General features: G+C 33.8%; 1 protein-coding gene across 3 annotated transcripts in view; it reads right to left on the bottom strand.

Annotated features, from left to right (window-relative positions):
- Positions 1–27,808, bottom strand: part of KIAA0825 (KIAA0825 ortholog) — a 169,093-nt gene that overhangs the window by 117,910 nt on the left and 23,375 nt on the right. For all 3 annotated transcript variants that reach the window (XM_026719140.2, XM_087927041.1, XM_087927042.1), the window contains exons 6-13: positions 23,146–23,240; positions 22,118–22,345; positions 20,611–20,876; positions 19,595–19,745; positions 18,453–18,643; positions 15,896–16,078; positions 11,163–11,273; positions 8,634–8,773 (exon numbers count right to left, since the gene is read on the bottom strand). In XM_026719140.2, coding sequence (XP_026574925.2) covers positions 8,634–8,773; positions 11,163–11,273; positions 15,896–16,078; positions 18,453–18,643; positions 19,595–19,745; positions 20,611–20,876; positions 22,118–22,345; positions 23,146–23,240 — 1,365 coding nt within the window. The remainder of the gene's footprint in view (positions 1–8,633; positions 8,774–11,162; positions 11,274–15,895; positions 16,079–18,452; positions 18,644–19,594; positions 19,746–20,610; positions 20,877–22,117; positions 22,346–23,145; positions 23,241–27,808) is intronic.

Raw genomic sequence — 27,808 nt, 5'->3', positions numbered from 1 at the left:
TGATAAGAGTCAAGTAAAGGAGAGATTAGCTACATAATTCGCTCCCCACCCCAAGCAGAAAGACTGGAGTGAAAGGGATTGCAAGAGAGAAAAGAAGAAACAAGGTACAAGACCAACCGCATGGCATATGCTACCATACATCAAAAACATTTTGGAAGCTGTATAATGCAGCTTCCAAGATCTGCAAGTGGACATCGCACACCGCCAAGAGGCTATCATACAAGGCAAATTATGCATTGTAAAGATCGCTTGAAATTGGTAGATACTTCCAATGTGATATACCAAATCCCCTGCATGGATTGCCCCTGTGACTATGTAGGACAGCGAAGCTAACCACCAGATGACAAGAACACAAGCGATCAGTCAGACAAAGAGACCTGAATTCATTGGTAGCCTCACATTGCAATGAACAAGGACACACATTCAATTGTGCAGCTATTAAGATTGTTGGACAAGCAGGCACAAGAACAGCCAGGGAAGTGATTAAAGCCTGGGAAATAGGCCTCTCGTCAATCAACAGGAGTGCTGATTTACCACCAGCTTTCAAGATTTTATTTTATTATCTTATCTTATCTTATTTTATTATTATTTTTTTGTTTTATTTTGCCGCCTATTCACCCATGGCTACTCAAGGCTGCTTACACAATGTAAAACCATATTTAAAACAAAAATAAAAATAAAAATAATAAAAACTAACAAAAAGAATCAAATAAATTAGTAAAGTACAATCGAACAAAATTTGGGAAAACAAAAAAACAAATTTAGAAGCTGAGGGCTGGGCAGCACAAGCAAATGACAGCTAATGATGTAAAAGCCAGCCATCAACACACTCCAATCAAATCTAAAAAGCCACTTATAACAGGCACTATAAATACCACAGAATAGCATACAGCATTCTCTCTGCTAGAGAGAAGTTCCCTGAAGATGGGCTCCAACAAATGTCCAATGCTCAGAAGACAAAACCTCTCATCACAGTGACCGACTCAGATTGGAACCTGTAACATTATCTTGGGACGCACCCTCATTTGTAACAGTCTACTGTGTTCTAGTAACAGCAATAGCAACAGCAATAACCCACAATTCAAGTCAATTGCCAGTTCAACCAATAATCATACTTTACTTGATTGGGAGTGTTAACGATTTTGGAAGGTATATTCAGCTGAAGATAATAAAAGGACAAGTTATAACTTGAAAATATAACTAGAAAATTTAGAAATATTCTTTTTATTTGATCCTAATAAGATTTTATCTAAGTGTTGTAATTTGCTATAAATTCCAAACTCTTTGATATCTTGTTTGTATCTACTATGGTTTGTATATATAACCACTGATCAATTTTAAATCCCTGTTCCTGTAAGTCCTGTCGAGTTCTTAATTTCCCTAAAGGATCTAATAAATCTTTATATTTAGTCATTTTTGTTATATCCAAATTGTTGGGATGAACCATTGCCTCCATTGTTGAAAGCCAAATCGAATTTTAAATAATGTTTTTACATATTTTTTTCCAATTAGTTAATAGTGAATCTCTAATAAGATGTCTATGAAAGTACGCCTGTTTAGTTTTCCCCACATCCCATAGAAATGCGTGCCATCCTCTCTGAAGGTCGTGCCCTTCCAAGGCTAGAGTTCTTTTATTCCGTAAATTGACCCAGTCTTTTAACCATAGTAAGTTGGCTGCCCAATAATATAATTCCCAGTTTGGAAGCGCTAGCCCACCTCTACTTTTTGCATCTTGTAAGGCCTTAATACTGATTCTAGCTTTTTCCTTGCCAAATAAATTTAAGAGTTACCTTATTTATATCATCAAAAAAATTTTTGGTAATTTTATTGGGATTGTCTGGAATAAGTAAAGGAGTTTTGGTAAAATGTTCATTTTGATTGTGGCAATCCTGCCCAGTAAAGAAAGCTGCAACTTATTCCAGGATTCTAGATCTTTCTTAATTTGCTGTAACAGTTTATCATAATTATTCTCTTTGAGTGATTTACTATGTGGTGTTAACCATATGCCTAAATATTTGACCTTTTTGTTACCTGTATCCCCATGGTTTTTTCTAATTCTTTCCTCTGGTTCTCTGTTAGATTTTTAGTCAGTAATTTCGTCTTATTTCTGTTGATCTTTAGTCCTGCTACTGAACCATATTGTTCTAGTTCTTTTATTAGATTATGTCCTTTCTCCATGGGATCCTCTAGGAAGAAAACCATATCGTCTGCAAACGCCTGTAATTTATATTCCTCTGCCTTGACCCTAACCCCTTGAATTTCAGGATTTTGTCTTATCCGCGTTAACAATGATTCTAAAGCAAATATAAATAAGAGGGGTGAGAGAGGGGCAACCCTGTCTAACGCCCTTTTCAATGCTTAGTGGGCCTGTTTGTTCACCATTAATTAGTATATTGGCTTGTTGGGTATTGTAAATTGTTGTGATAATATTCTCGAATTTAGTGCCCAGATTCATGTTATAGATTTTTGTATTAAGAAGTGCCAATGTAAGTTATCGAATGCTTTCTCCGCATCTAGAAACAAGAGTGTAAATTGTTTCTCTGGATGAGCTTCATAATATTCTAAGACGTCAATAACGGTTCTTAAATTGTTTTTAATTTGGCGGAATGGAAGGAAACCATTTTGGTCTTCATGAATGTATAAATTTAAAACTTGTTTTACTCTATTCGCAATAATTGAGGTAAATAATTTATAATCGGCATTTAAAAGTGAGATTGGTCTATAATTGTTGATATATCTGGCATCCACATCCTCCTTGAATTAACGCAATCAACGCCTCCCTCCATGAGTCTGGCATTTTGGCAGCCGAAAGTACTTCATTAAACACTTCCAGCATCAGAGGCCCTACAAAATCTAATGTGGCTTTATATAATTCTACTGGAATCCCATCTGGACCAGGGGATTTATTATTACATTGATTTTCCATTGCAGATTTTAACTCAGACCATGTAATATCCTTATTTAGTAATTCTTTGTCTCCTTCCCTATTGTTTTATCATTCGTATTCTCCAGATAAGTTCTTATTTTATCCTCATTGATTTCTTCTTTTTATATAATCTTTGGAAATAGTTTAATATAATATCCTTTTTCTTCTCAATCTCATGTTGTGGGATGCCTTTCTCATCTATTAATTGGTGTATCAATCTCTTTTCTTTTTCTTTTTAAGTTTATAAGATAGCCATCTTCCTGGTTTATTGGCGTGTTCAAAATAATTTTGTTTGGACCTTCTCAAGCTAACTTCTAATTTATCTTGTTCAATTAAATTCAGCTTATGTTTGGCTAGTATTAACTGATTTTGTAGTCCTTGGGTCTTAGGGGTTTTTGTAATTGTGTTTCTAAGTCTTGGATTTGTTGTTGTAACGCGTTTTGTTGGGCATAAATTCTCTTGTTTCTCATAGCATTATAGGAAATTGTTGTGCCTCTTATAATTGCTTTCATAGTATCCCAAATGTTCTGTTTTGAAGTTGTTTCATTATTATTATCTTTTAGAAAATAATTTAGCTCCTCTTTCAGTTTATTAATATACTCTTCTTCGTTTACAATTTGGTTATTTAGTGTCCATCTTTTTTTTTATTCTCCTATCCCTCCAAATTAGCTGTATTGGGTTATGATCAGCCCATTCATTCGGTAGAATTTTGATTTCTTTTATTTCATTAGCCAAGTCCAAATCCATCCAAGCCATATCTATTCTGGTCCAAATCTTATGTGGGTTAGAATAATATGTAAATTGTTTTCCTTCAAGATTCCGTTCCCTCCATAGATCTTTTAAATTTAACTCTCTCAACATTTCCTTACATGCTGCAGAGAGTTCCTTTTCCTTCTTGTTTTTCCCCATATTACTATGGTCTTTCTGGTAGTCTGCAATGGAGTTAAAATCGCCAATCAAGCAAATGTTTCTTTTTCAAAGCCTACTATTTTTGGTGAAGGTGTTTAAAAATTTCCCTGGTCATCATTTGGGGCATAGATTGCTACAAGTAAAAATGTGATGTGGTTTATCCAAACTTGTATAACCAGAGTTCTTCCTTGGGATCCGACCAGATTAGTTCTGCCTTTACATCTTGTTTTACATAAATTGCAATTCCTTTTTTTCTTGTGTTGGTCGGCGGTGCTGTAAAAGTTTACCTAATTTTGGACAAATTAGATATCTTTCATCATTCTTGAAATATGTGTCTCTTGAAGACATATTATATCTGCGTTATGTTGAATAAGTTTTGAGAATATCCTTTTTCTTTTTAATAATGAATTTAATCCGTTTATATTGATGGAGAGCAACTTCTTCCCTCCACCATTTATCTACTTCTGCTTAGATTTTTGCCTAGTAATGATTCGGTTCTCTTGTTGTTGTTGTTGTTGTGGGATTTGCTCTTCTCTCCCATGTTGTGGATTATCACTTCTTGAAATTGGAGAAAGTCGTTCCTTTTGGGTTCTGTGATAATATCGGACCTCCTGTGGTCTTGTTTTAGGTTCTTCTTTGGTGGGTTGACTATTCTTATCTGTGAGCTGTTGATGAAAAACTTGGGCCTGTTCTATCGATTCTATTTTGATTTTCCTCTCTTTCCATGTAATTAACATCCCTTCCGGGATTAACCATTTAAAATGGATTCCTTCTTTATTTAAATCATTAGCTAAAAATTTATAATCTTGTCTTATCATCCTCACTCTCTTTGGAATTTGTTTTAAAATCCTAATTTCTCTGCCCTTATATGATATTGTTTCCTCCTAGACATTTTCAAAATTAAATCCCTCAGACATCTCCTAGAGAAGCGGATATGAATTTCTCTTGGACAGTTGTTACGCCTGGCGTAGCTTGTGCTAACCCTATATACCTCATCAAACTCTTTAATTAGATCATCTTTTTCCTTTCCTAGCCATTCAGCCAATATTTCTGCCATCAAATGTTCCAATTCTTCATTTTTGGCTTCCGCCACATTCTGGAATCTTAAATACGCCATTGCTTTGTCCATCTCGAGGTGGATCAGAGAGTCTTCCGTTTCTCTAAGTACATTTTTAAATTCCTCATCCATCCTTTCAAAGTTAGACTCCATGCGTGTTGTTCTACTCTCTATATCTTTTATTTTCACTTCGTTTCTCTCCATGGCCTGCTGTAGAGACCCTATCTTACCCTCCACCTTCGCTATATCCGCTTTCATTTCAGCCTTCATTTTCCCCATCTCATCTTTCAATTCACTTATATCTGCTCTAGTTTCCTTGTGATTATTAATCATCATTTCTTGCATTTTAGATATAGCTTCCTGCAAGGCTAATATGGAAGTTTGTATATTAATATTGGGGACATTGGGCTGCTTTTCCCTATTAAAGACTCCTCGATAGTTTTTTGAGATGTTGGTGGGGTGGCTGTCAACGTAGTTGATAGGGTCGGGATAGCCTTCTTTCCTGTTTTTAAGGCCATAGTTGTTGTGGATGTCATCTCTCTAAGTATTTGTTTTTGTTGATGCACAATATTAAATATATTATCCCAAATCACCATTCAGTATTTGGGTTCTGTATGAAAGACTATTCACGTATTTCAATTTTATATCTCACTCCACAGTCTTTTCCCCTATATCATAAATAGAGATCTGCAACAATATTCTAGTCAATGTAATAAGAAAATTGGTCAACAATAGTACATCAATTAACACTTTAAGGAATTAATCTTAAATGTCGTAAGTAGTCTAAATAATTTATAAATAGATTATATCAACAAAGTTTATCCTTTTTACTATTAATACTTACAACAGTAAACTCTTAACTCTTTGATAATAGTGTATCCTCCTCTTCCCCCCCCAGTAAGTAAAATTATGTAAAGTGTTTAGGAGATACAATAGGGAGGCAAGGGCAAGATAATAAGAGAAGGGTAGAAGAGAGATTACCACAGCTTCAGAAAATCAACAAACAAACAAGCTGTAACTTAAAACTTAAAAACTCTCATACAGAAAATTGTGTCTACAATAATAGAAAGTCCCCTGATTCATCAGTGTCAACAGTGAGGAAAGTATTCTAGAGGAGCATCATACTGCTACTAAGAAGGCATGAGTTTCTTTTAGCAAACGACCACCTAGCCATGCTAAAATTACAAGGACAAATCTTATTTTCAAATATGCCACATTTCCCTTAATATTCTTGAGAATGTAGGTATATCTGGGAAGGTTCCATAATACACCTTTTTGTATTTTCAAGGACATTGGTATTTTTTCCTTGTTGGAAGCTAGAAAGATAAAGTGGAATGGAAAGAGCATGCAAGATAAAAGCAAATGACTCTGCAAGGCTGCTAGGCAACAATCAAGTATCCATAGTGGCCATTCTTATTCAAGGCCAAGCTTTAGCCAGAAAGGCTCTGCTGATAACATCAAAGCTGAGGCAATTCCCTCTCCGTCATTCAGAAAATATATCCTTAGTTAGTTAGACAATTAAAAATCCCTCATGGCAGCCACAGTTATAAGCAGAACAATTAGGACTTTTTCCCTATAAAGCACAAAGAGCTATTAGAGATGTTGATGAAAATATTAGTTTTCAACTGTAAAAGTAGAAGACCACTATGCCTAACCTGTATGCCCATTTGAATGATTTATAAATCAAAATCAGTGCATTCATTATGTGCAAATGCCCACACTATAATTACAAAGCAGACTGAACTTAAATTGCCCTATTCATGTAGAATTCCCCCAAATTCATGCAGACCACCTTGGGGATAACAATAGCCCTTCCTTGGTGACTTTAAGGTGATCTTGGTATGCTCAAATTTATCAGAGAACAATATTATTGTACCTCAGCTGCTGATGTCTACACCCGGTAATATTGTTGCACCATCACAAATGCACCAAATTGATTCTGTTAGCAACTGAAACTGACAGACAACTTACCTAAAATATGCTTAGACATCTAACTACTCACTCATACATTTACTGAGTTGCCCGCTGTTCATAACAACTTCTAATTTCTCCCTACTATGGCTTTACAATCATCCACAGAGGAAGTGACTAAGGAAAAAAAAAACACATGTAATGCTGCTGCCAGGGAATATTGCATAATAGGATCTAAGTTCCCCAGATTCATGAACAATTTTACACAATTGAAAATCCTATTATTTCAAGAGACTTGGAAATAGATGACCACTGTATAAATGGGTACAATTCCATATGGCCTCCTCTTGTTTAGGGGACTGGCTGAGTACATAATTGAAAGATCTTGTATTCACATACAGGTAAAAGGAAAGGCATGATTTTTACATAAAGACAAAAGAAAAAAGCTAAGCACAGTATTACTCCTGGGCCAGTAGATTTGGATGAAAATAGAATACTGGTATCCTGGATAAAAGTGGAAGATTATCTCTAGATTGCTGTTTTGCAAGGAAAGGGATGCTAACAGTACTGCAGATTGAGACTGCAAGGTTTTTATTCCAATCCTAACAATCAATAAATAGCAGCAGAATCCTGGAAAAGGGCTTAGTTTTAGATGTTAAATAATAAGGTCCTATGGACATCCAATATATGGAGAGAAGGTTCTAATGGCATAGATGAGCAATGGTAAAACTATTAAGTATCTTCATGGCAGTCTTCTCCCTTCCCAATGACTAGAACTCCAAAACAATTAGTGCTATTTATAGTATAGGGTTTCTTTCATGAACCCGAGGTTGGACTAGAAGATCTTCAAAGTCCCTTCCAACACTGTTATTCTGTTATTCTCTAGGAAATGTCTTCCACAAAAGAATTTGCACAAAGATGTAGAAAGAGAACATAGGTTTGGGTTTTTTTTTACAAACAATACAGGGTGTCCAGCTTCTTGAAAATAAGTGTCTGTGAGGCTGGGCACAGCTAAGCATCTTCACAGATTGAAGAAGTATAGGTGAGACAAATATTGCTACTGATGTGTGAGAATAATCATGGATCATAAGCGAGATGAGCACATAAAAGTCAAACAAACAAATAAAGAAACAAGCAAGCAAACCACCTACTTAGTCCAATGTACTTTTTTTCATGAGGCTTTCATGAGGCTCTTTTTCACTATCAGGCCACATGCTAATATAACCACTGGAAGCAGTTGTTAAAATGAATTGGAAAATCTGAAGGCCTTGATATTACTTCAAAAATCTTTTAATGCCTTTATATTCAAGAGGGAGTAGGATCAGTTTTCAGTTGATCGAGTAGTTTAAGATAAATTGAGCCGTACAGAATTTCGTTGTACAGTAGCCTGCTATTATTAGACCCATAGCAGCCTTTGAATCTCAAAATGCAAATGTTTCTTCAAACTAAGATCATTATTTTATGTAGATAGGAGTAAAAAGTAACTTGAAATTTATTACATTATTACTTGTATGTATCCTATATCATCTATTACTTATGTACAGTATATGTGTGCCAGCATCATTTTTGCCTCCATTCTGAAATGTATAAATATTCATCTATTTGTCTGCAGGAGAGTCTTTCACAATAATTTTGGAAGAGACCCCTTCAGTATGTACTGTCTAATAAACAATGTAATGAGCTTTGATTATTTGTTGTTTTGATTCCACAATATCATAAAGTCCTCCTATTAATATTTAAATAATTTAAAAGATTAGGGTTAAAACTATGAAAAATATAATTATGTTTGCACATTTACATTATTAGAAACATGATAAAATTAATACTTACTAAAACTTCTCAGCAAAATTTTCACTAATAGGCAATCATGATGTAGCAGTGTTTGCAAAAGCAAGTTCCAGTTACAATATGGCTGGGATAATAATAGCTTCAGATGACTTTGAGTTGCCATTTCTCCAGCTGATGGAGTCCTTTCAAAATGAAAGATACACATAGAATAATATAATTTATCTGTGAAATCAACATCCTTAAAGTTTAGGTTAATGCCAATTCCTTTAAACTCTAATTCTCCACAGTTTGCTGAATGCTTTAAAGTTTGCTTACTATATGTGTACTTGATACTATTAGGGGAAGGAATTATATTTATCTTAACTACCTAAAAGCTGGTTAACATATGTTAAATGAATAATAAATCTATAACAGTTACAAGGCAACCTCACTTACTTTCTTTATTGGGATTATTAATTCTTGTGTTCACGAGCCAGACATTGTTTTAATGCTCATGTAAATATGAATCCTTTAATATATTTCGGTGTTATATTTGTTTAGAATTATTTCCATAAATATTTGAAATGAAGTCTAAAGTCTTAATTAAAAAAAATATAACACACACACACTATATATACATACATACATACATACATACACACACACACACACACACTCATACATACATATATGCATACACACACACACACACACACACACACACACACATATATACAGAGAGAGAGAGAGAGTGCCATATAAAGAGGTACTGATTTAAAATATCTGTTCTAACTAAAGATCAGTATTAGAAAGCGTTATTAGAGACATGTATTTAATAGACATCTGCCTCTAAAATAAAAATGTTTCATGAAGCATATTTTGGGAATATTTTATCTTCAATTATAATATATCCTGCAATATTGGATGAAGGCACATGTAAGTTCTCTATAATAAAACAAATAAATAAAGAGTTGTAATTTATTTAAACAAAATTTATGTAAGAGAAATTCTTAATAGATTGTGTTCCTATGTAAATTCTTCTGACACATAATAGAAAGAAAGCAAAATATACAATGGTTGGTTACAATTTTAAATGAAGCTTTTTTGGCCTTGTTTTAGGATTTTAATTTCTTCGTTAGAAATAAATTATGCTATATAATACAAAAACTAATTGTAGCCTTTTAACATGTCTTACAGTTAAACATATAATTATACTGGCACATCATTCTATACTGTACACTTGCGAAACATATTCAATACAAAGGATATTAGACAGCTTATTCTCCATATCATAATACATAATACATAAACTTCATATCATAATACATAAATTTTCTTCATATACATTTATTTGGATATTAAGAAAATGAAATAAAACTTAACATTATAAAAATGCCTAAATACCTATTCATAATTCAATATACTGTATCATAAAATATAATTTAGCAGCAAATTGTCCATACATTAATTAATTAGAAAAGAGCAGGATCTTTATAACATGAAGTTCATACAAACTTTTATTACATCTAACCAGATGGGGTCTTATTTTACAATATTTACCAATTGTTCTAGACTCTTAAAGCACATTGCAAATTGAAATGTTCACTCAGTCATTGTGTTAATACTAATAAAACTACTGAAAACTTTTTCACTGGTCATATGGAGAAACATATGTTACTTCATCTTCCAAGTTCATACAGCTACAAATGTAAGACTAGCCACATATATACAGCAGAAGATTTACATATAAAATATGACATGAATAAACAATTATGTAGTGAGGAAAGTTATGGTTTGCACCATCTGAATAAAACATTGTTGCTGTTGAAGAGTAGCTCATAGTGCCACATGCAGACTTCTTGCAGCATCACCATCTTCTATATACTCTTTACAAAATGATGATTTTGATTTAGTTAAGCAGAATTATCTAATCCCAAATTTGGGCTTTATTAAACTACATAATATAATTACTGAGATTTTCTTTTAGAGCAATGCAATTGTATGCAGCAGAAGAGAAAAAAAATTAAAAATCACAACTAGAAAACATGAATAATAAAGCTAAACATTTTTTGTTTCATAATACAAATGAAAAAAATCTAGTATTTAATTAGAAAAAGATTACTAGGAAGAGGCACAAAATATTGTGAGAAGCCCAAACAGGTTTTGAAATCAACGTGAGAGGACTTTGATCCAAAGTTAGAAAAGAAATGGCAGTACAGCTGGTAGCATATGTCTCATATGTAAATTGTTATTACACTTACTGAAACAGCAAGAAAATTATGCATTTGCTTTTAAACATGCAATTTTTCTAAAAATACCAAATACGAACAAAGCAATAAATGTAAGCTTTAGTAGCTTCACCAATTCCCAAGACTGCTACTTTTTAAAAGTTAAATCAAGTACAAAAATATACAAAAATAACTGCTGTATAAAATTTGTAAAACAAGAACAAGTTTTTAAAGAAACTAGACAATGAAATATATATTTTAAGAAAATGTTTCAAAGTGATATAATTCATTTCAATTTATCAGTAAAAGCAACATGGAACACAGACATGGATTCGAGTCTTGTCTATATTACAAAGATACTTACTTTAACAATGAAGAAGAAAACTCTGATATGCCATATAACCAGTGCAATGGTTGGTAAACAGCTTGTTTCAAAATATCTGAAGACAAGTCATCAAAAATGCTTTCAACAGTTCTGAAAAAAAATAAGCAATTCAAAATCAGAATTTATCACATTCCTTTGACAGGCAATGAAAATAGGTAACCGATTTCAATTCCAACGGCTTCATATTTCATGTAAATATTTTGGCTTACTGCCATGATATTGTATTTCTATTCAATCCACTGTCCCACTCAGCATGCTGTAGAACATCAGAACATCAGCCAAGGTAAAGAATGGCTTTTATGGATCCTAGGGCTCTATTGCAGCAAGAAATAAGACTTGTTGCATAAGGAGAACTCTGAATGGAATTCTTATAGCCAGATTAAAGTGACAGAAAAAAGACAAGACCTGGCTTTGCTTTTTTTGCTTCATTTTCTCCCTCACTTACATTCCAGCTAGAATTGATCAGGGAGTCCAGCAGCCAGATTAAATGATGGTGGGCACCCCAAAAAGGATAGTTCTGTGTGATCAGAATTTAGATAGTTACCAGTAGTAGGGACAGTGCTCAATGAGTAAATCAAGGAAAAGACTCTTTTAGGGAATTCACCTTCTATACTCAGCTCTAGTGCTTCACTGGCTCACTTGGTTTCATTTTCCTGCTCTGCTGATTGATAATGCATTATTTTAATTAGTGAATGCTCTTTATATATAATATATGCTATAGCAGCTGCCTTGTGTCTCAAAGCTGGAGGAAGCATCTGTGGAAGTATGTATCTGATATCAAGGAAAAATTCCATATTAGGATGGTGTTATTCTTCTGTAATATGTGACAAGGTGAGAAGCAATCTTGTAAATTTCAGCACTGGTGTGAAATTATGAGTTGCCTAAATAATGATATAATAGATGCCTCATAAAATTTAAATTGTTGAAAATCTCCTTAAATTACATATGATAGATTCATGAATTTAACTATTTTTTTAAACTCACAAAAATACTTTTAACTACTAAGACTGCTTTTTTTTTTCAAAAGGAAAGATATTGTATTTAGCAAATGGGCTAAATAAAAAGTTTCTTTTTATTCAACCTGATTCCTGGTGACTTCATAAACACCTCATTTGGTTTTTTTTGAAATAATATAGAAATATTGCAAAGTGGGTATTTTCTGGCAGTTATCTATCCTGTTTTCCACAGTGTTCTGGAGCAAGGGGGCTTACTCTTCTGAAGAAAATTATTTTGTGTATGAGAGACTGCAAAGTGAGCAGAATGGTGCAAAAATGGACAGCTGCTTAGAAGCCCTAAATTTCCTTATCGTATTTGATACTAACACAAGTGTTCTATCTGAAGTAACCCTTGACTTACAACAGCCTATTCAAAGTTACAATAGTACTGAAAAAATGACTTATGACCATTTTTCACACTTATAATTGCAGCATCCCCATGGTCATGTGATCAAAATTCAGCCAATTGGCAACTGACTTACGTTTATGACTGTTGCAGTGGTCCTATGATAACCTTTTGTTACTTTCTGACAAGCCAAGTCAGTGGGGAAGCAAGATTTACTTAACAACTGTGTTACTAATAACTGCAGTGATTCACTTTAACAAGTGTGGTAAGAAAGGTCATAAAATGGGGCAAAACTCACAACAAATGGCTAATTGTGCTCGTATGTTAAGGACTATCTTTTTTTGCAGACTGATATTTAAACCAACTTTGGGCCACAGGGAACAGCTAAATGCTTTTCTTCCAGAGAGAAAATGATTAGATTATAATTGAGAGGGAGTGGGGATGAGGTAATCTTGCTGTACATATGAGATCACAGATTTTTACATTCTTTTTTTACAATTCCTCCTATACAGCAGTATAATTTTCAAGAAATCTTTCTTTAACAAAAATTGAAGAAATTGGGAAAATTACCTAATTGACAATGAATCCTGCTATTGGTTAGCTTTTCATTTCTCCTAAAACATATTGAAGCATAAGAAATTGATTTAATGTAGATCAATAGATTGTTGTAGCAAAACACTGGAAAATTGATGTTCCACTTACTTGGTGGAACTTAAAAGTATGGAAAGAGAAAAAACCTTGAAAAATATTATAATTAAGCATTCATTTCCAAACTAAAAGAACTAAAAGAAAATTTGCAAAAAACTGATTCATAAAACTGCTGAGAATCAGGCACAATTGAACAGATATATCCTTTTGAATTTATTGGTCAATTATAATAACAAAATCAGCTAATACTTCAAGTAGTTACTTGGCTGCTGGTAGCTGTCCAACTGCATTTCTTCTTTCAGCTGATCAAATAAGGCAGCTAATAAAAGTACAGCACCCATTTGATTCAGATAACTATGGAGATTCTCAATCAGAACTGAAGAAGCTTCTTGGATGAAAAAAGAAACTTTTGGGGGGAAAAGCCAAGAAAGCCCAGGTGCCATTTAATTTAGATAGCTTATTTACATATGCAAATCATCATAGCTTGTATATCACAAAGTGAAAAAGAGTCTACTGAAACATGCTTAATGATTGAGTGTCAAAAAAATCTCACTAAAATTTAGGAACAGCACCCCCCCAATTTTGCCAAAAATACAATAAATCTTTAGTAGCAACACCTGACTTCAAAAGATGAAATAAAATATGAACAATGTCATACTCAATAAGCAGCATTCCTGTATGGAAAATGCTGAATGTCTTTGGCTATGTAGACACTCAATTTGATCACAATATACAAAGTCTTTGTGGGTGCAATAAATTGCACAGGCTGGTTCACTGCTATTTCCTTCCTTTCAGTTAAAGTTTGAAAGCTAATGGTTCACACTTGAACAAATGAAGCAATGCAATATTTTTGTACTAAACATAAGGCTCTGAAATATCCATATTAATTACCTATTAATTTGAAAGGTGACCAGAAGAAGCTAGACGTGTAAATCGTGTAAATCTCTGAGGATATAACATTTCTATCTTCTCATCAACAATCTACTGTTTTGTATGACTTTAGTTTGTCTACAATAAAGATTCTGAATTAGCTGAGCTGTGTCTTTAATTCTTCTATCAAGTCATATCAAGGCAAAAAACTTAACAATATGTCAGGGGAGCTATATTTTTCTACTGAATTTTGGTCAAGAAGGCTAGCGCTTTCATCCAATATGTTCATATATTGCTCTCAAGTGAATTGTATTTAACTACAAAGTCTTTATTTCCTGTTTATTTATGAATATACAATAAAACTGATGTGAAAATTTTACAGAAATAAGTAAATACACTACTCCATTAATATTTTATCAGTCACAAAAGAACAATCATATTATTTAACTATTAAGTAATATTTGATCTTTCCTGATAGCAATGCTAAGCAAGGTACCTTCTGACAAAATACCTTATATCAAGGTACAATATGTCAATTTTAAAAAAGATTTATCAATATTTTTTTTTCTTTATTCTCTTACTCTATATTATTGTACTCTACTTATAAAAGGAATTTTTTTCTGGAAGAATAATAAAAAAAAAATGTCGCTTGAAGACTTCAAAATGAATTAGAGCCAAACTGATCACTATCATAATATTATTTATTGATTATGGCAAAGCATGCCTCAGTTCTCCGAGGAATGGAAACTGGCGATCAAGAGAATATGTAACAAGATGTATTATTTGTGCAAGTATTTATTAATCAATAGCAAGTTACAAAAAAGTAATATCAATTGGATTTAAGTTTAGAAACCGGCATGTTATCTTGTTCATCCTAGTCTCAAAGGAAATGCTGCAACTTGGTCTCTGAGACCATGTACCTTGTTTCATGCAATTTAAAAGAAAAAATATCTTTTCCTGCACTGCAACAAATGAGGACCATAATAACAATATACATAATATACAACATATAATTAAAAGAGACAGTGAGAGTCACATGTTCTTTATAAGATGGTACAAATCTGGTCAGATACATTTGGCTACTGTTGGTATAAGTTTGTATTACACAGATAGTAATATGAATTTTTATTTGTTATCTTTTTATACTTTATCTCAAGTTTCTAGGATTTATATTTGTCTGGGTTTTTTATTTATCTTTCTTTCTGTAGGTTTAGTTTTACTCTTTTATTCTAGTCACAGGCATGTAGAAATCTAGCTTTTATTAAGTCTTCCTTTACTTCCTTCTTCCTTTTCTGTTTCCTGTTTATTTTTATTTTTATTGTCACTCCTTGACTCTTATATATAGCATAGCAATATATTTTTATTATTTCAGCTCTACAGCTAAAATATTTAAGTTTCCCCATCGAGGGACCCACTGGTTATATGTACATTTCACCTGCTTTTTTTTCTTATATTCTTTTAGTTTATTTTGTTCTTCTAGTCTCTATCTCCTTTGATCAAATTCACCTTCTCTTGCCTTTTTAAACTTTTCCTTTTCAGAAGTGTTCTATCTGTTCTGCCCTTGTCTAAATGACTGCAGATACAAGGCCTATTTCCCTAATCCCTATAATGCAATGTAAACAGCTGAGGGATAATTCGCAAATTTTAACACATACTTTAGGGAATTAAGATGTAAAAACTAAATGCAAATTACCTACACTTACTAAAGTAGTGTTGTCTTTAATGGAAGAAATCAATGCTTAGACTTTGGGGCTTTATTATCATATTAATAAAAGCCATTAAACAAAGAGACAATTGTCACTCCTATTATAGGCTAAATGTACAATATGTTAATCTTGAAGTATCACACTTACTTGTACAAATTCTCTAGTGGTGAAGTTAAAACAAGAGCAGCTGCAAATAAATTATTGCAGTATCTGTGGATATTATAAATACGAGGATTTCTGTCTTTATGTGGATCTAAAAGTTCTTGCATGGAACCACAAATTGACCACAGCATGTTTTCACAGGTCATCAGGATTGCTGTGACATCTATTCTGTAAGAGATAAAATAAAAACTCTGGAAATAATCTAGCAATATAATACAATCCATAATCATGACTTATTTGCCAAATTACAAAAGATATACTTTTTATTCTAAAAATTATCAGGATTCTTGGGCAAAATTAAAATAAATGATTATAAGTGACTTGCAAACATTTGTTTAGTGATCAAAGTTACAACAGCACTGAAAAAAGTGGCTTCTGACTGTTTTCACACTTATTATGATAGTTGTGGCATCCCAGTGATCACATGATAAAATTCAGACATTTGGTAACTGGCAAAATTCACTTAACAACTGTCTTCCTTAGCAATGGAAATTTTGGGCTCATTTGTGGTTGTAAGTTGAAGACTGTCTAGAAGAGACTGATGTTATAAAGCAGTATTCCTCAATAAAAAAAAACTAGACATATACTCAGACTTATATCAAACAATTTGTTAACAAAATTTAATTAATATATCTCTAATATTTGCTCTACACACATGGATCACCTCATTCCATAAAGATGAAAAGGAATGCAATTTCTTGTATGCATGCTGAATTATGGATCAGAATTATTATTTGCTAATATTTATTAGGTAAATAATAAATATTTATTATTTTATTTATTTTAAAAACACATTCAACAATATAATTTAACTTGCCTATTCCATATATATGTTGTTAGCTGAAGCTGATGCAATGAATGCAATCAACACTTATTTACATTTTAAATCTGTTCAGTAATATATGTCATTTCTTATCACTGCCTCTTAAAATTTTCAAACCCAATACTAAGTATAAATATGATGTGTAATATTTATGGATCTCACCTATAGATTTTAAATTATTTAATTCTATGTTTGCTTTGCAATTTTAAGCACACATTTTTTTTAACATTTTCAAATGCATTTTTCCCTTCTTCTATTTCCTTCTTCTTTCGATCTTATCCGGGTTCCACCTAGAACACAGTACTATGTTAGGATGCCCATCTCTGGCTGCCACAAGAGTAACTTGCAATTAAATGACAGTCAAGACCATATGCTAAGATGACAAACTGTATCTCACTGATATAACTGGCAAAGGCCTTATTTCAAAACAGCAAACCTACATATCTGCAATCATCTTTTTAAAAAGAGTGACTATAATATGTGCTCTGATACAGAAACATCTGCTGCTGCCTAGGATTGAACTCTCAACCTTGCAAGTGTCACACAAGTGTCTTCACCTCTAGACCACCATGCTGCTCAGCTTTAGCATATAATAAACATATGTTCATTTGGACTGCCTGGATTCCTGATTTCTTCCACTTGACAGAAGCTGGTGCTACTAACGTAATAGTTTGTAATAGTGGGGTGCTCACAACTGCACATGCTGCTGCATTCTGCTTCTGGATGGTCTTCAAAGGCAGTTCTATTTTATTGTGTATTGCAATAATCCAACTGGGAGGTGACTGAGGCCTGAATGCCCATGAGCAAGATTTGGATAGCTTCCATCCAGTCTCCAGTTTTTGCTGTTTTGGGAAGGTTGCTGAAAGGACAGAGGGCCTCCAGCTGTGGCATGCCCTGGATAAAGTAGATTATCTGGATCCACATTAATCAGGATTGAGGTCCATAGTACTGTGACAACATTAGTTGCACTGATTACCAGTTGGCTTCTAGATGCAATTCCAGATTCTGGTTATTGCCCATAAAGCCTTCATATGTCAAGGACCACTTATCTCTAGTTTCTGCCACCCATTATAATCAAACATAGTGGGCATGCTCCACGTCCTTTCAATTAGTCAATATTATGTTATGGAAATGCACCTTCCTTGTTGTGGTGTCTACTCTTTGGAATAGCATCCACCAGAGATCCATACAACCCCTATCCTGATAGTATTCCAAAGGTTGTTGAAAATTTAGCTTTACTCCCAGGCCTAGTTGAATGGTAGCTGCCAACTCCCTATCAGGTTTTTGAGGGTGTGTGTGTGTGTGTTTGTGTGTGTGTGTGTGCTTGTTCCTTCAGATTTTTCTTTTTTTAAATTGTCTTTATTTTTTAACAGTCTCTAATGTTAAAAATAAAACATAAACTACCCAGAATCATCTCAAGTTGAACTCAGAATTTAATAAAATAGAAACAAATACAGTAAAATAACCTTTTGTAAAAGGTATGATCAAACATCTGGCTATTTTCCTTTATATGTTTTGATTTCAACAGGATTTTAATGTATTCTTTTTGTTTTTATCTTTAAATCAATTGCCTCTAAATTATAATTTTTAAAAAAATATTACTTTAATATTATTTTAACTGTAATACTGCCCCTTCATTTCTAAATGCTGTTTTTGGTTAAGAATATGTTACTGTTGCTATCATCTCATTCAAAGTACATAGCTTTGCTAAATTATTACCTTATTTGTGGCGTCCGTTTGTAACTGGGCTGGGCCTGAAAATATCTGCAAGCCAAAAGTCCTAATGATTCTTCCAGCACTTCTGTTAGAATCTCCTGAGCTAATACAGGAGGTAGAACAGTCCATAGATCATGTTGAAGAGCACAGCAGAAATAATGCCACATATGGACAGCAAATGAGCATCTTTCTCCCTGGCAAAATAACCAAAGATTAAACAATGCAGTAGAAACCTATCTTCCTCAATATTAGTTTGGATTCTCTCAATTCAGACTGAAAAGAACTACTGAAAAACAAAATATGCTGAGTTAAACTCACAATATTTAAAACAAATTTTGACTTTTAAAAACCCAACAGCTTATCCTTCATTAGTTAGAAGTTATCATTTTACATTAATCCAAATAACAGAAATTTGAACTACTATAAAACATTTTTCTAGATTTAAAATAAAGATTGCCAGAACTAAACACCAATTCTTCATTGATGAAAACAAATCTTCCTGTAAAATATGGGAAGCTATGGGATAGTTGCTCCTATTTGTGGTTTTGTTACTGAGAATGTCATTCTCAGTCATTATTAATTGAACTTAATATATCTTTAGGTATTCCAGTTTCTAAACCACTTACTTCCAAATTATGGATTCTTATCCACTTCAGTTATTGAATTATGAATTAGGTGGTTCAGATAATTCATCAAGTTGGGGAAATGATTAACAAATAGTATGCAATTATACTTTTTGTAGGTAAACATTTTTGGTGGTAAAGTACTTCAGGGATTGTTTTAATTAATCACAATCTTAAAATATAAACTTAAATCCATAAGATTTACAGCAAATTAGGATACAATTTGCTATAATCTGAAATCCAATTACTCAGGACTATTCCCTTTTTGGTGAAATTTATATTAGGAATAGTGGAATCACACCTAAAGCAGAGATATAACAGGATGTCTGAGAATCAACGTAAGCTCACTGACCTTGTATCTTAGAACCATTAAAAGATACATTAGGCAGGCAGGCAATTAGATGAGTGGATACAATCTTAAAACTTCATTTTAAATCCATTTTGTTTTGCATCTGTTTTTCAAACCAGTCAAAAAAACCCAACTATATTTGTATAAAAATGAAGGATAGTAAACTTACTTACCTCATAAAAAGCTTTGCTGTCAGCCCAGTAATGACCCTCAGCATCCTGTAAAATGCTTGAAACACACACTTGTATGCAATAGTTTGTAATTTGAAACTGAAGAATGCTGATCAGTTCCTTATATTGCTGGAGAAGTGCCAGAAATAAGGGCCTGTTCAAGTGCAAAGATCATAGGGAAAGAGTTAAGAACATTCTACAAATGGTTTTGATTATTAAATAAGCAATTATCCATCACCATGATTCCACATTAACTTTAAAATCTAGTTTTCATTACATATGGTCTTTTGAAAATACATGTAATTTTACAAATCTATACTATTTATAAAGTTAGACAAAGATTTAAAGAAAAAAATACTTAGCTAAATAATCAGACACTTATTTTGCTGTTATTAAAAGGCATTTTGTTATTCTACTTGGTACCTATAAACAACAGGGTTATTAATGTATACTTCTTTTTTATTCTTTACTATTGAAATTCATTCATAATGACATTATTGTGTTACAATAAATGCCTGCTTTAAAAATATCAGTAATTTGGGGAAAATTATTAGGTGGCATTATTTTTACTGCCTGAAGCCTTGGGGCCAAAATATGGCTTCTAGGTACCTTAGCACCCAATGAAACAAACAGACAGGAAGATCTTTTTATTTAAATTTATTCAGAACATTCTGATTATAAGAGATTCCTCTTATTAAAGAGGGAACCTCAAGACCCAGCTTTCAGTCCTTTTTGTAGTTAACACATCAAAGGAAATTACAAGAGAAAAATAGATTGGATAGGACAAAAGTGACCCCTCCTTTGCAGAGTAAATCAGTTACATGCAGTTATGTCAGATGACATACCTTAATAAAAGGGACCTACAATATGCCTCTATCCCCCCAAAGAATGCTTCACATTAAAATATCAACCTTCAGTTTTAGCAGCAAATTAGGGCAAAATTTAGCCAGAACAGATCATAAAGGAAGTTGAAAGAAAAAAAAATAATGAAAACACATTATCACTGAAAAGAGACTTACTTTCCAGAGTCCACTTTCATTACATTTTGATACATTTTAAAACACTGGTATACATGTACTGCTGTGGAAAGAATGGTATATAAGTTCTGAAGTGGAGCTTTTGTAGGAACATCTTTACTTCTCTCTTCCAATCTAGTCAGGAGAGCTGTTGCCACTTTGCTGCAAGCCTCTATAAAATTTGCTCTAATTTCTTGGAAAAATTCAACTGTGCATGCCAGAGCCAATGGGAGCAACATGTCAAGTACTTCCATGATGTCAGAACAAAACTAAGAAATATAAATGTTAAAATTCAGTTATTTTTAATTCCAAATATTTTAATGATGCACAGGACATACTGTGTATCATTTAAATGTATACTTGACATATAGAACAAATCAATTTTGAAATCATTTTATTTTCTGGTACTAAAAGGCAAAGAATGAAGAGCAAAGAAATATAGCTTGTAGATATTAAGCACGTTAAAAAAACTGGGAAGAATTCAAGATTAAAAGTCATGTCACCTGTAGCATTTTACATTCAAATAGACAGTATGCCAAGCTTATTAAATAGGAAGACAACTTGAATTTAAGTAAATCACTCTCTCTCAAAGAAAGAGCTGACCGAAAAATATACATTCAAATTCATACAAAAACCCTGTATGGTAGCCAGCTTCTTCAAACTTGTAAAAAAAACAACAACTTGAAACTAATCTTAACAATTTTTTCTCCCCAAATAACTATATATGACAGATACATGTATGTGTGTGTATGAATGCATGAACACATGCATCAGAACCTATACTCCAAAAGGTCTGGCATAGGTGAAAATAATATTCAGTAATTGAATTAATAATTAGTACCTAAAATTAATTGCATCTGCATAAATCAACCATTTTCTCTTTTATTCACAGACTATTTTCACACACATTGCTCTCACACATCCCAACAGCAGTAGTAGAAAAAACATGGCTATAGAAGGAAAAAGAAGCAACAGCTGGCTGGGAAGAAAAGATAAAAACATGAACGAGGCAAGAGATAGGTAACTGGGCACTGAAAGAAATAAATACAAAGAAGATCTATTTAACACCACAAAATAATTAAGTTCAACGTCCTAGCAACCTTTATCAAGACAGGAATAATCTTCAAAGGCATCCACTTTTTCAGCAGCAGTTTTATAGTAGCATTCCTGACCCACTTTTATTTTATTTTTTGCTTGCTTGTTTTCTGTCACTGTGAACAACACTCTTCATTTTACATATAATTATTTGGGACGGGGGAATCTACTGAGTAAATATGGTACATCTTTTAAATCTTAATTCAATCCATTCCACGCAGAATCTATTACAATGACCAAGCAATCCAGCATACTCTAAAATGCTTACAGTAATAACTTAACTCAACTCCAATTAATTTACTTTTAAATAAACAAGACCAATGATGGTATTTATGAGTATTATTGGTTTCATAGGTACTTCCAACAAATGTAATATCCTATAGAACCTCAAACCTTCATATTTTTTGATACATGCCTTTGAAATCTGTTTTGGTTGTTCTTTCTCATGGACAACTCTCCAGGATTCATTCATGTTTTGTACATTTACAAGACACATCATATAATAGGTAGCTGAAGACTGTTCATTTTGTTCATGTTCAAGAATTTTACTGGAAAAATCTTCAACTGCAATTATTAAACTGTGTGCTACTGAAGAAGACAGGCCTTTAAAAACATTTCTCCATCCAAACTCTAGCATGGTAGACTGAAATATAAATTTATACAATAAATATTTAACATACAAATGTGCAGTTTCAAATATCTATGACAGTTTTAAACTTCTATCTGGATTATCTGAAAGGAAATGACAGCAACAAAAAATAGGCAACTACTTTTGTATTTTCCCTACCCGTTACAAAATTTATTCTTGGGAACTTGATATCAAGTCTCAATATCGTTCAGATAAATTTTGGACCTGGCTTGGAGAAGAAAAAGAAAAGCTACAGTTAATTTGGAATATAATATAATATGACCAATTTTTAAGACTGTCATTCCTAGGCCCCAAAATATGGTGCATGGAATTGAGGGGAGGCCCATTATTTTATCAAAACTTTTACTTGTTCATGCAAAGTGAACAAACGATTGCACTTTCCCACCAGCTCTAGATTGTGGTAGCACTAATATCAGAATTTTGTTTTCGTGCCAACCACAAGAAATATATATGTGTCTTTTATATGCAGTAAGCTGTACAGAGTGTGTAAATAGGAAATAACTATCCCAAATTAACAAAATAATAGACTTCTTAAAGTCTTTTTTGTTAACAACATGGGGAAAATATTTCTGCATGTTTTAGTAGGGCTCATCAAAGTGTTCTGTATTCTCAAAATTAATATTATCGTTCAAGTTTAAATTAAATTAAACTTATTGTGCTGATATTAACATTGTGCTGATATTAACATCTATATATAAGTGATTTGTAATGGACATGTTAATAATCTATACTAATGTATACAGAGGAAAACTATCTCTCAGAATTAAAGTATTTTTAATTTTTATTTTACCCACCTTTTTAACCTTAAGAATATGCTCAGGAAATTTGCTGGGTTCATTTGCTCTACTATCCCCTGTAAAAAGCTCCCCACAAGTATTTTTCAGAACTCCTGCAAAATATCAATAAAAATTAAGATTAATTTTGTGGAAAAACTTCTAATTTATAAACTTTCTGAAACATAATCTATAAAGATGTTTTGGATTTAATTGAAAGCTATTAGCAAAACAAATACTAAAATGGCTTCTGCATACAGGAGAAGGCCCTGTTACCAGGGATTGCTAGTGATACAAAATGGTTTTTCTGGCAATCCTTGATGTTTCAGATTAACTCTATCAATTTAGCTGGCAGATTTCATATTTCCAGAATATTGAGGGAAGTGCTTCCGTCACAAAACATGGATTTCAAGCTAGCACTCCCTTTCTTAGTGCATGTCCCAATGTCCAAAGAAAATAACTACAACATTTAGAACATGATTCTCCTTTTTTGTTGCTGTTTCTGTCTATTTTTATCTATTTGGCTTCTTGTTACAACTTATTTATCTAAGGATTTTGCAATTAATCAATCATCTATCAACCAATTCACAACAAACACATGCGACATGATATGAATGCTTACTGAACACTCAGAGGCAACAGAATCAGAAGTCATACTAAATAGGGTCTTAACAGATAACAGATAATCAGAGTTTGAAGGGACCTTGTAGGTCATCTAGTCCAGTGGTTGCCAACCAGTGGGCCACCAGGGACCATTGGTGGTCCACGAGAAAATTTTGGTGATCCGTAGAGAAATGTCACCCCCAAAGCACCTCCCCAAAGCAATTAATCCAGGATGCACAGGAACACAAATGGCCCATGGGAAAACAAGGCTTGCATCGCTTGCACTGTGAACAACATGAGGTAGTGAGGGGAGGGGGGAAAGGGCGGAGGGGGGGAACTTACCCCATTCGCCCCACACACCTGGCCTGGCCACCAGGCTGCTTCTTTCCACTTCTTTCTTCTGCTTTTGGCTGCACTCGAGGAAAGCAGAAAAAAATCCTTCTTTCTCTCCCCCAAACTCCTCCAGAAATGAGTCTTTGTGAGACTTGTTGCACCGGCGCAGCCTCTTGGAGTTGGATGCCTTGCAGGGTCCCAACGACTCATTTCTGGTGGAGTTTGGGGGAGAGAAAGAAAAACTTCTGCTGCTTTCCTTGCATGAAGCCAAAAGTGTCTCTGTCTCTGTCTCTCTCTCTCTCTCTCTTTCTCTCTCTCTCCCTGAGAACAGAGCTGGAGACGGTATCCTGTGATCTGAAATAAAGAATTATTGATTGGTAGGAAAATGGGGTGGGGAATTTTCCTGCAGACTCGTTTTGGGATTTTCCCACGGTGTCTGGTCCACGGAATTTAAAATTATGAGTTTGGTGGTCCCTGAGGTTCAAAAGGTTGGCGACCCCTGATCTAGTCCAACTCCCCACCCAAGCGGGAGACCCTACACCATTTCTGACAAATGGCAGTCCAATCTCTTCTTGAAAGTCTCAAGTGATGGCACTCCCACAACTTCTAAGGGCAGGCTGTTCCATTGGTTGATTGTTCGCACTGTCAGAAAGTTTCTCCTGAATTCCAGGTTAAATCTCTCCTTGTTCAGTCTCCATTCATTATTCCTTGTCTGGCCTACAGGGTCTTAAACAGTAGATCTTGAATGTACTCAAGCCTCTTCAATAGAAGATTCTATTGGTGTTTGGGAAGATAATATTGATGCTGAAGTTCTCTTCCCTCCATCCACACAATATAAATCCTCTGTAGAATTTGCACAAATAGAAAGTGCTCATCCTTCCTCAGCCTACATCCCAATGTAATTCAAGATTTTCAGTAAGGAAAAGAAATGAAGAAAGAGTGAATGAGAAAACAAATATAGAAAAGAGAGTCAGAAGAAAATGAATAGGAACGTCAGCTTTCCAGTATCATTAATTAATTATGCAAAATATTCTTTTCTGAAGAAATGGATCTCCCCAGCTTAAAAATGATTACTATCTAGGGTAAAGAAAATAAGGGACAACTGTTCTAGATTGAAATTTTTTTTCCATAGAAACTTGAAAGTCCTAAAATGTGCTAAGTCCTATCATAGTCCTAAAAATAATAAGGTTTGTAAATTACTTCCAATTACTGTTTTTTATCATTATTGGGCATTTAACTCTAAATTTCTTCCACAATAAAAATTATGAATATATTTTAGAAATAAGAAAGACAATAAGCATCCAGGAAGTATAAGAACTTATAATGTGATTACTTGATTGTAAACCTATATTATTTCCTATGGTTTGGTTATGTAGAAAAATTCTAGCAAGCCTATTAAACAATGTCTGATTGCTATGTTTCGAGTAAATGTTTTATTCCTCTATTACCATGTTTCCTTAAACATATGTGTGTGTGTGTGTGTGTGTGTGTGTGTGTGTGTGTGTGTGTGTGTGTGTATAATTTGCTACAGTATTCTTTTTAGGATCCAGACAGAATCTAAATGTTAAACTGGCTTCAGCTGAAGCAATTAAAGCAATTAATACATCTAAGTGCATTATTTTTAATAAGTGATTTGTGTACAGTAACAGATTTCTTCTTAATCCACAAAGGAAAGACTGTTGCAAATCTTTCTAGCTTCGTGAAGCAAAGCTTGAAAACTCGTCTTGAGAAGTTTGCCCAGGGTAGTTTCAAAGAGCTCTACTGGAAAAAGCTATTCTTGGAGCTCATTATCAGATGTGTCTAAAGTTCACCTTTCTCAAACAAATGGGGAAAAAAGGTGAGAGGGGGATGAAAAGCATGTTAGACGTTTTTGAAAATCTTAACAAGAAACTTCTGAAATATCAGAGGAATGAGAAAGCCTACTAGAAGGGATGAAAAAGATTATTTGGTCAAATATCCCTCATTTTTAATACAGATGTTCTGCTTTACAGTATTCTTGATCTCTACTAAATGTTCCAAGTACCTTCAAAGGATCTTATCTCCAATTATAAAGATTGTACTAGGTACAGTAAAATATTCTAATAATTTAATTGCAACGTAAATTTAGGAGAACAATGGATCAGAAAATAAAAGAAGCATTCTTCTCAGTGGTGACCAAAACTGATTTACCTTGTATTTTCTTCCATTTTCTGCTAGTTCTAGGAAAGCAGAGTTAGGAAATCAAGACACATCCTTCCTTTCTAAGAAGTATCTTCCAAATCCTTGCCCAAACAACAAATATAAAATTTTGGGTGATGCTGCTTTCAAGATGAATTCATTTCACTTTATTGTTAATTCAATCAACTAGCTTAACGTTTGATAAACTTTACTGTTTTCTGAGGTTCATTGATTCATCTAATCAAGCATATTCATGTTTACATAACTTATCATATTTTTCAGGTTAATTTTGATCTCGCAAAGTTGGAAGGTCTGAACTATTTTTTCCACCATAGATCCACGGACTACTTTTGTTGCCCTCCTCACGGCGGTGGCAAACAGAGCTGGAAAGAAGGTTAAAGGATGTGACTGCGCTGGGGTTGGGGGTGAGGGTTTGGCCTGGGTGGCCTAGCTGAAGAACCCTCAGGTAAGCCGCTGTGGGATGCGTGGGGCACCTCAGCCACAAAGCGAGGCTGTGGGTAGGTGAAGGACAAAGCAAGGCTTACCTGAGCACCCTGCAGCCACGCCATAAATATCCTGACAACTGCCTCATCTTGCAATGGTTCCAGAAGCTCTGTCCAGGACCCCATGTTCGTAGCTCAGCCTCCTGAGCCGAGCTGTGGTGTGCAAAAAGAAGTAGGCCAGTGGCCACACGAGGTCCTGGACAGGGTTTCTGGAGTTGCAAGACAGTTGTCAGTACATTGATGGTTTGGCTGTGGGGCTCTCAGATAAGCTGGTGTAGGACATGGGGAGGAGCTCCGGACCCTATCATCTCATTTCATCCTCCACCCCACTGCCCCATTTCATCCTCCACAACCCATCTTGTACCCAACCACTGCCTCTTTTCATCCTCCAATCCACCGCATCGTTTCATCCTCCACAACCCATGAAACAAAATTATGGGGTAGGGCTTATTTTAGGCGCAGATAGACTAGAACTTAGTCTCCTGGTTTCTAGGCCAACAGCATAACCACTTTAACCTTTCTGTTGGGAAAGTTGTTCATATTTTTATTAGTTTCATATTTGATATTTCATATGAATGTAGCCTGTAGTTTTAGAACTACTGTAGAAATATAACATAAATATATAGAAGTCAAATAAAAAGTTTGAAATGAAATAATTTTCTGAATGTTATTCTCCTAAACTAAATATTTATAGCGACAGAACTGAAATAGACATCTTAAATTATAGAAAGTTACCAAATAAATTTAATTTTTATTAAGCTAAAATATTATTTCATATATTTTCATATTTTTGTGTAGTATAACTTATAACGCTATCATTTGTTGTTGGGATTACCGTCAGAGAGCATTAGTGGCTTGAGCTATAACTTTTATTTTCATCTATCTAAATTGACTTTCACAGCTTTCCACTGTGCAAGCTGTCAAAGAACTTGTCCTAATGGTAGCTCCAAACAGTATACACTAAGTGTCTCTCTTTTCTTCAAAGTTCTCTCTCTTTATTTCTGGTTCATAAGTAACTTCTTACCAAAAGAGAATCTGCAGAAGAGGTTATATCCAAGTTATAACACTATGGAAACATATGAAGAGAA

This window comes from Pseudonaja textilis, chromosome 2, assembly GCF_049901715.1.
Source record: "Pseudonaja textilis isolate UNSWEBS1 chromosome 2, rPseTex1.2, whole genome shotgun sequence".
Classification (NCBI taxonomy): Eukaryota; Metazoa; Chordata; class Lepidosauria; order Squamata; family Elapidae; genus Pseudonaja; species Pseudonaja textilis.
This window is presented reverse-complemented; position numbering and strand designations above follow the sequence as displayed.